The sequence below is a fragment of the Hakea prostrata genome, chromosome 1 (assembly GCF_041222555.1).
Source record: "Hakea prostrata isolate BN-2017 chromosome 1, UWA_Hpros_2, whole genome shotgun sequence".
Lineage (NCBI taxonomy): Eukaryota > Viridiplantae > Streptophyta > Magnoliopsida > Proteales > Proteaceae > Hakea > Hakea prostrata.
The window spans coordinates 76,481,970-76,494,737 of NC_142600.1; the positions used below are offsets into that span (position 1 = coordinate 76,481,970).

Sequence of the window (12,768 nt, forward strand, 5' to 3'; positions counted from 1 at the left end):
CTGACAAAGAAATGAACTATCCATTTTTCTTTGGATAAGGACACATGTCCATTAGTCATATCCAAATGTTTTAATTAAATTAAATAATATATATAAAAAAATCTATCTTTTAAATTACCTCAACCTTTGAATATGATTGATGGATATGTGTCATCCAAAGGAAAATGAATTATGCATAAAGTTCTCATAGAAGAAGGATTAATTAGGTCACGTGTTAAAAATGCTTCCATTTCTTGTTCACCGATTCTTATCCTATGCTGGTCCAGTGGGCAGAGTGAGTCCAGTGAGTGAATATAATAGTGGGTTTGGGCCCATCCAAGATTAAGAAACTTTTAGATGAGACAGAAGAAACAAAATGACACGAACCCAGCCATTGGCCTATTCATGCCCATGCCTAGGCCCATCCTTTGTCTTTCAATTATTTATTTTTTAATTTTTTAAATGTGGGTCCTCTTAATAGACTACAAACTAATGTTGGGTCCCCTCAGTGCAATATATTACGTGTGGGTCTTAATCAGACTAATACTGTTAGTCGCCGTTAAGTATATTTAAGTCTCAAACATTGAATGACCAAAATGCCATTCAGGTTATTTAATATATTGTATTATTATAATTTTTAATATTTTTTAACCATACACTTAATGCTTAATGACCAATTATCTCTTTCTTTTTTTTTGGTAATAACCAATTATTTCTTTTTAAAACTATATATTAATATTCTATTAAAAAGACTATATATTAATGCAATGTATTAAATAACCTAAAGGGCACTTTGATCATTTTTCGTTTGAAATTTGAAAATATTTAACGGTTAGCGGTGTTAGTCTGCTTGAGACCCACAAGTAATAATTGCATTAAAAAGACCCAAGATTAGTTTATGGTCCACTAAAGAGATCCACACGTACAAAATTATTTATTTTTAGAACAATGTGGGTCAAAGTAGATACTTAGATAACGTCATTTTTCATACCAACCTTGATGTTTTGTTTTTGTTTTTGGAGGGTAATCTTTCAAACCATCATTGATGTATGATAGGAGATTCATAAAATAGAAAGTGGTAAATTTCCTGTATAGTTTAAATTTGCCAATTATACTATTCAAAAAATCAACAGCTCACAGTTGAGAGGTCAGAGTTAAGGTCTTGCTTGGTTTCCTACCGATTAAAAAGGAACTAGAATTCAATATTTCTCTCTCTCTTTTTGTTGAAAAGATAGAATTCAATCTGTCATTGTCTTTTTTTCTTATGAAAAAGACTTCTTTGTCTAATAGATTTATTCTAATGCATCCTTAGACACTAAATTAGATTAGTATTATATGAGATGGATTAAAGAGAGTGATCTAATACATTTCTTTAGTTTTAGAGTTTTTACATATAAGTCAAGCATTTAACATTTGGTAAGTAGGGGTAGGTATAAATTTAAATAAAAAAAATAAAAAATAAAAAAAGAAAAAGAAACACAGGGGCAGCAAGCATTTAACATTGATAAGAGGGTAGGTAAATAAAGTAAAGAAAGAAAAAGAAAGGCCATTCGATAGGTGGTTGCACTGTTCTCAGCAAGGAACAATGGGTGGATATGGTACATTACGGCATGATGCGGCTGGGTGAGCAATCTTTGCACTCGCAGGATTGAAATGAAGTGATTATATTCTAATGAGCAGAGGTTATTGCCGTGGCTATTGAGGTTTGCAAGGTAAAAGAGCTAAAAGTTGTCAATGCAAGGTTAGTAGAGTAGTAGATATCCATGCTTCTCAGTGGAGAGGTTGTGGGTTCGACTCTTGCAGACAGCGTTGCCCCCTTGAGGATGTAATCAAGGTATGCGCAAGCGGCGAGAACCCCCAAAAAAAAAAAAGAGAAAGGAAGAGCACAGCCAGGAGGCGGAAAAGGAAAGGGACAAAGACGAGAAAGGACAAGGAAGAGAAAGGACAGGAAGCGAGAGCCAAGGAACGAACCCCACCGAAACCAAAAAGACACACCAGAAGAAAGAGACACAATTAACTAAGGGAGAAGCCAGATGAATCAAAGAAATACAAAACAAAGACACAAACCACCAGCACCAAAGACCAAAGTACAAATTTTTCTTCTTAGGTAAAGTAACATGCATTAGAAAGAGTAACATGAATTGAACTAATGGAAGAAAAGCTGCTGTTCCTTGGATCGTTGTTGAACTTATGGAAGAGATTCAGGTGCTCTTAGAAGGGTTCCAGCACTGGCAATTGGTCCATAATGTCCGCGAAACTGACCGTTATGCGGATTGGTTGGCGTCAATGATGCTATCGATTGGTGAGCTTAACCTTGATGTTGATGCGCTCCCTAGGCCATTGCAATCGTTTGTTAGGGAGGAACAGTTTGGTCGTCATTTTTTTTAGAAATTAGCTTGATATAGTCTTTTTCTTATTATATTATTATGTAATTCTCACCCTTGTTTCAAAAAAAATAAATAAATAGCATGCATTAGAAACGTCATATAGGAATAATTGGTGTCTCTCTTCTTTCCACCGGTCTTCGTGATACATTAACTTCTTCATAAAGCAACAAATCAAGAAGAAGGAAAATATTTGCAGTTAGACGTCAATTCATATAAGAATATAGAAAGAGTTTGAATCTCTTTGGGACCAGAGCAAAACCTTTTATAAATAAATACTAATCCCCCACCCCTTTATATATAAAACTATTTACATCCCAAAAAATGAATTCAGAAAAATACTTAAATACTATTATGAAGCATTCACATTATACTAACTCTTGTTTTTCTATGTATCGGTTTTCAATTTAGAAAAAGTTTTCTAATGTTGTTTGGTATGGTATTTTCTCCTGCATTTAGAATGTATTCCCGAAATTCATATTAAAAAACCTCAGATTATATTTCTTATATGATTGGTTTTCAATCTACTGAACCAAATTCAGTTTTCAAATGATCCTACTTTCACCAAACTTCACGTTTTTGCCCTGACTGGAAGAATAAAATGCATTACAACCAGATTTTCTTTTCTGGTACTAATGCATTACCAGCCAGATGAGTCATATCTTTTATTCCTAGGCTACAACTGGGGACATGGTCATGTTGTATGTATCTCCAAGAACAGCAGTGAACAGCTCATACTGGATCGCAAGAAGCAACAAGTGAACCCGGGGGCACGGTGTATGAAAAGACTCTAAAAACATTTTGGGGGTTCTTGGGGGGGGGGGTTTGTAAATTTGTTAGCAAAATTGACATCACGTGATACTCTTTGCTTGTTCCCAATCCCTATATCTGAGATATACCAATTATTTCATCTAACTTAGAGGCTATTTATAGAGAAACATAAAACACTAGTCCCAATATAATTACAATTTTAACACGATGCTAATAATCGACCAAACCCTGTTTCAATTACAAATACAATCCAATTATAATTTTATAGACCCACAAAATACAAGATATTCAAATCCAATAAAAAAAAATTAACTATTTTTGTTCATATTCCTCCCACTCAAGACTTTTCAAACACTTTTTTTTTTTTCAACAGACTATAATAAGTAATCATTCCATGGAACAATTAAAAACGCGTAATAGTTTATGATTAGGGTTTGGATTTGAGAACACTAGACTATGGAATTTCCACTACAGGTAATTACGAAGGGACATTTGAAGTTGAAGGTTGTGTGGCTTCATTGATTGAGAAGTTGAATGCTAAAGGGGTGCTAAGGTGGTTGGGATTATGAAGAAAATAACGAGAAGATGTAGTGATTGTTAGTGTTGCATCTGGAGATGGATGGAGATGGATGATCGGTTGCCATAAGTAAGAAGGTATTCTAGCAAGTGAGCAAGGAGAATCAATTGCTATGCACAACAAAGACAGGATTGAATGTTAGTCTCATATCATATTTAGATGTGTTTGAATATTAGTATGTATATTATTGAAAAATTAATCCAATATAAATTTCTTTATTTTTTTGGTTAACGCAATATAAATAGAGGAATGGAGAATAATTTTTTTTTTAAAAGAGATCTGCTGAAAATAGAAAATTTTAATAAATAAGAGAATTCCATAAGAATAGAAGATTATAATAAGATATCTACCTAAAATAAAATATTAGATAAGTAGAGTGTCACCAAGGTTAGTAGAACCATGTTCTATTCAATCTACAATTGAACGGTCTTCTTCAGAAAACAAAAATCTTAACAACCTTCGAAATTAGAATATGAATTTTTTTTCTTCTTCTTCTCTCTTCCTTTGTGATGAAATAGAAAATGAACACACTAACCATAAGGTACAAGATTGTCTATATGATCTCATAACCAAGAAGTGGAATTATGCCATAATATTGTGCATGTAAACGATATAAAATGGAGTAGGGATCTTTGCTGCACAAACCGTTACAGAGAAGTCTGGGTTTTTTTTTGGTAAATAAAAAGAGAGGATGCAGTAACAGCGACCTAGCGCCTCGCTACGCAATGTTCGAACTTTTTATCGAGTGCGACCTATGCAAACATTAGCCCTGTGCACTACCACGCAAGCACTGGACCCCTCAGTGGAACCCCACTGGAGGCCTAGTATAGTCCACAGAAGCTGGTATGACTCATGTCCAGGCCAAAGAGCACACAACAGTAGAAGTCTAGTTATGTCTGCAAAAAACTAAAGTCATCGTTTATAATCAAAACCAAAGGCATTGAGACGCTATTCCATGTGCTCCACCGTCTATGCCTTTGTAGATAATCCATCACCAAGAACTAAACCTGATTACCTGATGCACACGCCATAAAAAACAAACCAAGAACCATTAGATCTGAAGAGTCTTGACTTCTTAGGAAAAAGAAGAAGAAAAAGCACTTAAAAAAGACATTAATCCTAAGCAAACGCCAGACAATTCAAATAACTTTAATGATAATAATTTTCACATCCATAATTAAAAAAAAAAAAAAAAAATTGGATGTTAGAGAGAGAGAGGAGGGAAATGATCGTGGTTGCAAGCAGGGGAAGGGCGGTGGTGATTGCTGTCAATGTGGGGTTTTCAAAGGGTAAGGGAAGAAGATGAATGACTCACCCACCTAGGGTTGGATCACTCAAGTGAATTAGAAGACAATTTGGTCTTTAAACAGAAACAATGACATTTGAGACAATTAACAATCCATACTTAACTGTCAAAAGGCTTAACTATTAAGAGAGATAACTTGAAATAGTATGATATGCTTAAGGCGGTGCCGTGAAATTTTTGGCATATGAGAGGACAATCAAGAATTATCCCCCACTTAAGGGGCACCATAATTTTTTATGCTACACATGTTGATAATCAGGGATAGGTAAGACCCCGTGCACCTTGACTGTCGCTGTGCAGTGACAACCTTGATCGAATGTGTAGGATAGGTGGGATGTGGTAACACACAACAACCAATCCTGAAAGACCACCATTTCATCTAAGGATGCCTAACTGCCACACCCATTTTTTCACTTATGATTTTAGCTATTTTGTTTGGTTTAGTAATTGATATCAAAGAGAGTCGTTGTCTAAGTCACTCAACTAATCCAATTCCCAAATCACAATCAAAGTTTTTCCAACAGTTCGTTTTTGTGCCTTTTTGGGTTCAACATTATTTTTTTGGATAGAATATGAATTTATTGAGGAACACTCATGGAACCTGATTTTAAATTTTTAATGATCACTCAACTGTGGAATGGACTGATTTTGCTTTAGTCCTGTGGTCCTGCCGACCGTTGGATCAAGATTTGGTCAAAATTTTGATTGAAATCTTGATTTTGACTATTGATTTTCAATAAATCGATCCCACGCCCTGAAGCAAATCCGGACTCACGCAAAGTTGTAAAATTTTCTGTTTGACATTAGAGAGCATAAAAATGGACGGTCAAGATTAATCGTCAAATGACGAGAGATAATATAATCATATAAGTCCAAAGTATAATATGATTGCTACGGAGGCATTATCTCTTTTTATCAGTTATCACTCCATACACAATTAATAAGAATTGGACGAATCAATGCTAAGGGCTTTTAAGTGGTGGACAGTGGGGTTTTTTCAGAATCTCAGTGGATATTATGGAGGTTATCAGCCTTCCATTAGACATTGTAAGTGAAGAAGAAGAAAAAAAAGAGAAGTAGAAGAAGAGAAAAGAGAAAGAGCAAACTTGAATTCTTTATCTATGAGGGTAGAAGTCTGTGCTCTCTGTATATTTTTTTTACTACACAATAAGGGTATGGCTCACGAGAGATTCAAGGGAAGTTACATGTCTAATTCCTTCTGTTAACACACAAGGTAAATCTTACCCATATTATATGATGGCGAAGTGTGAAGAGAGCACTGACGTGTGAAGTGTACTCTAAAGGATAGAGGATCTAGACTCTAAATTAAGTGGAGGTGGAGTTCTTTAGGATCTCAGTAGATATTATGGAGATTATCAACCTTTCATGAGACATTGTTAGTTGTTCCAAAAACAAAAAGAAAAGAAAAAATCAAACCCAATACTGAAGGCTCTCGTATAAGTATATGCATCTAGATTCTTTATCTATTAGGTAGATGTCTGTACCCTCTTTATACTTCTCCTACCATATAATAAAAGTAGAGCCCATGTAGGACCCACTAAAGATCATATTTTTAATTCTATTTTTAGTACAGAAGATGAACCTCACGCCTATTGGGTAATTGATAAATGTGAGAGGAACACTGATGTGTACTATATACCCAAAGGATAGAGGAAAAAAATGTGCTCTTCTAATACTTCCTCACCACAGATAGTGGTGGAAACCACTTGCAAATATTAAAAAGGAATTAAAAGCAGAAATCTCAATGGATCCTATGTAAGCCCCACATTTTATTGTGTGGTTCAAAAGCGTCAGACAGTATATTGTTTTCCACGACAAGACATGGTTCCGGATTCAATAAAGTCGGAGGGGGTAATTTTCTTATGCAACATCAACAAAGCTTTTATTATTATTATTATTTTTTTTTTTTAATTTTCTAATGATAAATTACACTAATGAATGAAGAGAGCAATTAAATCGTGACCCCTCCGGTCTTCCTCCAGCTTTCACTCTAATTCCTTCCGAGTTCCCTCGCTTCCCCATAAAGATTCCTATTTAACTTTCCTTCTCCATCTTTTTTTTTCGTCCAAAACTTTCCTTCTCAATCAGACCCTTGTAACTCCCCATTCCCGAATCAATCTCTCTATCTCGCTGCAGAAATGGAAAAAACTCCATTACTACCTATTTAACTTCCCTCTCTCTGGACCAGTTAGACATGCACACGAAGCTAAAGCAATAGATTCAATCTTCAAATAAAGCTTCAATCCTATTACTGTCATCTTCTTTGTCTTTGATAGCATTAATCCCTCGTTGAAAACGATGAAAAACGAGGAACAAGCTCGGTCTCTCTTTGGGATTTCTCTTTCTGATAAACCCAAGTGGAAGCAATTCTTGCTCTGTTCTTCTGGTTTCTTCTTCGGTTATCTTGTTAATGGAGTCTGTGAGGTTTGTTCCACTTTTAACGCTTTCTATTTTCTAGTCAAGTTTTCCGATCTTGTTATTCTGGAGAAAAGTTTGACTCGTCGTTTAATGAGTTTGAGGACTTGTCTCTGGTGATCAACCCTATTTTCAAAGCAAACCCATTTGTTCTAGTCTACTGTTCTTCGTTCCTTCTTCCCCTATTCGAATTAGAATTGCTGCTGTTTCTTATTAGTTTTACTCTCTGTTCCAGGAATATGTTTACAACCGTCTTCAGTTCAGGTTTGTAAATTTTGTTTCTCCTGAATTCTGTATTTAATCAATTATTTCACAGTTTCGAAACGAATGATCTCTAACGGACTTGGGTAGCGGTGTTCTTTCAGTTATGGATGGTACTTCACATTTGTGCAAGGCTTCGTCTACCTTGCATTGTTACACTTACAGGGATTTAGCGTCAAGCAGATGGTAAACCCATGGAAGACTTATGTGAAGCTCTCTGCAGTTCTAATGGGATCTCACGGATTAACAAAGGGTTCTTTGGCTTTTCTCAATTACCCAGCTCAACTGATGTTTAAATCCACAAAGGTCTGTTCGCATTCAATTTGGATTTGCTAAACAAAAGAGAAATTACTCCTCCTCTGTTTCATCTGATTCTTGATTCTTGGCTGTGTGAGAACAGGTTCTTCCGGTGATGGTGATGGGTGCTTTCATTCCAGGTCTTAGAAGGAAGTATTCGGCCATGGAATACATTTCTGCTGTGTTTCTTGTAGTGGGTTTGATCCTTTTCACCTTAGCCGATGCTAATTCCTCCCCTAATTTCAGCATGATTGGTGTTATAATGGTGATTGGTGCTTTGGTCATGGATTCCTTCCTGGGTAATTTCCAGGAGGCAATATTTACCATGAATCCCGAGACTACACAGGTTATGCACGTTTCTTCTTATAATTTCAAGCCTTCTGTGTTTTTAAGGTGAAGAGAGACAGATGATTTTTAACGTTCTATCTGACTTTTACTGTTTCATCATATTTCAAACAGATGGAAATGCTTTTCTGTTCAACTGTAGTTGGGTTGCCTTTCTTGATTCCACCCATGGTCTTAACAGGGGAATTGTTTAAAGCCTGGAATTCATGCTGGCAGGTAAGGAATATTCAAAGAAAATAACCATTTAGGATCTGCAATTGTATATAAAATGCCTTAAATATTTACTCATCAATTGGGTTAGGTCTATATGTCTCACTGGGGATATCAAAGTTCCATGGTTTAGGGACTCAGCTTATGTGTAGAGTCAAAATTCCATTCAATAAAGTTGGGGACCATTTTGGCCTTATCACACTGTTCAAGGGGATTGCTAGACGACCCTGAATTGTGATCACCGGGTGATCTCCGAGTCTCCGGTATGGAGGGTAGATTGTTATCTTCCACATCGAAATGCCGGGACTTATAGGTACCTGGGCACTCTCTATAATTCCTCACCCCACTTTTCTTTTCTTTGGATGATTGTGTTGATGCAGCACCCATATGTATATGGAGTTTTAGTATTTGAAGCAATGGCTACTTTCGTTGGTCAAGTATCAGTATTGTCTCTCATTGCAATTTTTGGTGCTGCTACCACAGCAATGGTATAGTTGTATTCTCCTGCTCTTTATGTTTAATCTGATTTTGGGCTTTGCCACTGAAATGTTTCTAAGTTCATTGCTTCTGTCTCCTTAAATGCAGGTGACTACAGCTAGAAAAGCTGTGACTCTACTCTTATCATACCTGATATTCACAAAGCCTTTAACTGAGCAGCATGGGACAGGGCTGTTGCTCATAGCCATGGGCATCACAATGAAGCTTTTACCTGAGAACAACACCAAAGCTACTGCTTCTCCTGCCATTGCCAAGATGGAGAAATATTCCTCCAAAGAAGAGTACCCTTCAAGCAGCAGTCAAGATGATGAAGAAAGGAGGTCTTTAGTATGAAAAATAGAAGAGCAAGACATTTTTTTCACTTCTCATTTCTTGTGATTTCTTAATTCTTCTGCATATTTTCTTAGAAATAGAAAAAGGGGGGTGATTTCTTGGTGGTTGTCATCATAATTACATGTGGAAGTCATGTCTGTTTGAGGGAAAAAATTAAAGCATCAAAAGATGAAGTTTTGAGATTTGAAGTTTCATTCTTTCAGCTGCATCGTTTCAAGTAGTTGACTTAATTAACATATGCACGAGTATCAATAAAGAAATATAAAATTAACGTTAAAGCGATTAAATGGCTTTCTGCATTCATGGGTAGAAAACCAAGAACAGGAAACAGAGACTCCCTAGTAACTGAAACTTTAGCAAGAAGGAATAAACAGGTTTGATTCATTTGACCATATGAATGTATATATATAGACATCGAACCTTCATCAACGGCACCAGGTATGCATGTTGGTGGAAGGAGACACACGGCTGGATTTAGGCAGCTGAAACCTCATTTCTCCATGTGAGGAAAACACTGGACCTTCCATCTCTGAAGAATGAAGAGAAATGATTTGCAGATTTAGAATAATGGGGTAATTCCGATGCAAAATCAAACAAGAGCAGCATCAGCCAGATTTTGCTGATCAAAAGAGTTTTTTTCCAGTAGGAAGGGAATCAAGAAAATGGTTTAAGGAATTAAATATGATTTTGGGGATAGTTAAAAATCTGGGAAGGTCAACACCTCAGCTGAAGGAGATTCCAGGATTACTAGCTCAAAATGTGAATGTCAAATCTATTTCAGCATTTTCTTGAACATGGTTGGAGAGACAGTTTGAAAACAAAAGGGAAGGGGACCACTAGGTCCAAAAACTCAAACCAGATAGCAATTGCTATGAATGTATCTAGAGACTACAGTTGGCAGGATGGGACATTACTTTACAAAGGAAAGCTAATGGAACGGAAGCACAGGCATTTTGAGGAAAACCATAACTGAAGCATGTGTTAGAAGTTAGAACAAACACAAACAGAAACTAATTGAAGGAATACAGGGATTTAATGCGGTTTATACGCTAATACAGTTTGCTATGTTTACAGGCAAAGAAGTTTCATTGCGTAAAAAAACTATTACGATGTAGATCTCTCAAACAATCGTCAAAAAAACATTTCGGAACTCTCACCCAAAACTCTAAGATAAAAATATCCAAATTTTACAATAACTTCAGAAGTATAGTATATATGTGTAGAGAACTTCAATTGGGTAAATGAGTCGACCAAACCCTCTTCTTTAATTATATATCTCATAGAAGAAATTATTTGGATCGTCTACTAAAATACGTTGTAGCATATCTATCTTTAAAGTAATTACAAAAAATCAGGTCAACACGTAACAATACATATGTTCTCCATCCTTGAGGACCCAGATGGAACTATCCTTTACTCATTTTGTAAACAAAGAAGAAACCATAGCTTATGCTGGTTTTGTCATGACACTCACAACCATTTGACTCAGAGTCGGGTTTGATATATCAATTAGGGGTGCAAGTTTAGCCCTGGCGGCCCTGACCCGCCCTAAGCCCGCCCTGAGCCCGAATAGGGCTTGGGCTAAAGATTTTGGCTCTAAGGGCGGGTTAGGGCCAAAATATTCTGGCCCTGAACTAGGGCCAAGGGCGGGCTTGGGATTATTCTCTAGCCCGCTCAGCCCATCCTGACCCGTCCCTGATTTTTTGCCCTGACCCAGGCCCTGATTTTGGCCATGATCTTGGCCCTGACTCAGGCCCTGATTTTGGCCCTGATCTTGGCTTTGACCCAGGCTCTAATCTTAGCCCTGACCAAGGCCCTGATCCTAGCCCAGATTTTGGCCCTGATCTTGGCCCTGATATTAACCCTGATCCTGACCCTGATTCTGGCCCTGATTTGAGTTTAAAGACTCTAGACCCTCCACCCACATGGAGAGGAATTAATTATAATACATATGGGTGGATACTTGACACGTGTCAAATTTTAGAAACATGATCATGTTTTGTAGAAAATTAATAAAAATAAATTATAACCACATTACCAGTGTAATAAGCATCTATTTGATTTTGGCCGTGATCCTGACCCTAATTTTGGCTCTAATCTTAATATTAATTTGACGATGATCATGTACTACAGTACTAGATTTTTACCCTGATCTTCATACTAACATTGATATGAGTCTTGATTTTGATATTTAGTCACTTTGATCATATTAGACTATAAATTCACTTTTTATATTATTTTTAAGGTAATTTTTATTTTTCCAACAAAGTCATTTTTAGTTCAATAAAATATTGATTTTGTTTTTTGACTAAGGCGAGATAATATATTATAAATGATAAAAACTATTACATAAAGAATTAATATCTAACAAATCTATACCCCAACTTCCCATCATGAATATCTAATAAATCTACTGAGATATTTCAAAAAAATTTATTAAAAACATATAGCTATGTTTGTAACTAAAACATCATTTTCTTTAACTATGAAAAAAAATACATTTTTTTTTTATACTAAATTATCATCGGTTTACTTGTTAACAAGGTTTTGAATATGATTTTTTTTGTATTGAATAAAGATATCAATTTATTGAACAGTTGTGAATGAAAACATACCTACCTACGGCTTAAGTTCTTGACTTTGAAGATCAAGTTTTCATTTATTAGATTCCTTTTGAATTCTGAACCTCTGATGTTTCTAAGTTTATAAAAAGAGTTTGTGTGACATTATCTATAATTGACTTGACTTTCAAATATGCCTAAATTTAATTACAATTCTTCTCTCTACTTATTCTATTTCATGAATAATTTTAACTCTTTGTTGCGGGAGAAAAACCAAAGAAAAAAACAAAATGAGAGAGAGAGAGAGAGAGAGAGAGAGAGAGAGAGAGAGAGAGAGAGAGAAACTTGGGGGAAAGACAAATTGAAAATTTGGAATGAAGTTTGACCATTGTCTTAGAAATTATAAATTAATTGAGAATTGAGATAAATCTTTTTTTTTTCCCTTCAAGCTTACATATAATAACCATAATTTTCATCGAATAGCAAATTAAAAAACCCTAGAAATTTTGATTTCTCTATTTCTCTAAAACCTAAATGGGTATAAATAGTTAAATACATATTGAATATAAGTTTTGGATTATTTGTTGACATCTTTACTATTTTATTTTCCAGAACTGAGTTTGGAATTTAAGAATTTAATTACTTTAATATGTATTTTAATTACCACATATCTTACATTTGATATTTACGACCAAAGATATGGCCAATTAAAGCTAGGGACAAGGCCAATTAGGGGCCAATCGAGGTCGAGGCAACGACAGGCCAATCGGGGCCGGGGCCAATTAGGGCCAATTAGGCGAGAATGGGCCA

The 12,768-nt window shown here is 35.7% G+C and overlaps 1 protein-coding gene across 1 annotated transcript; it reads left to right on the forward strand.

The window, feature by feature from the left end:
- Positions 1-7,037: 7,037 nt before the first annotated feature.
- On the forward strand, positions 7,038-9,541 carry LOC149030174 (UDP-galactose/UDP-glucose transporter 2-like). The gene is made up of 7 exons (XM_089152405.1): positions 7,038-7,462; positions 7,689-7,717; positions 7,819-8,020; positions 8,115-8,357; positions 8,471-8,572; positions 8,947-9,054; positions 9,152-9,541. The coding sequence occupies exons 1-7, from the start codon at positions 7,337-7,339 to the stop codon at positions 9,395-9,397; spliced, it is 1,056 nt and encodes a 351-aa protein (XP_089008531.1). The 5' UTR covers positions 7,038-7,336; the 3' UTR covers positions 9,398-9,541.
- Positions 9,542-12,768: the final 3,227 nt, after the last annotated feature.

Excerpts from the sequence above, each read along its gene's own strand:
- LOC149030174 (XM_089152405.1), top strand. The coding sequence starts at position 7,337 with ATGAAAAACGAGGAACAAGCTCGGTCTCTCTTTGGGATTTCTCTTTCT. Across the intron at positions 7,718-7,818 it reads TACAACCGTCTTCAGTTCAG|TTATGGATGGTACTTCACAT; the intron begins GTTTGTAAATTT and ends GTGTTCTTTCAG. Across the intron at positions 9,055-9,151 it reads GTGCTGCTACCACAGCAATG|GTGACTACAGCTAGAAAAGC; the intron begins GTATAGTTGTAT and ends CCTTAAATGCAG.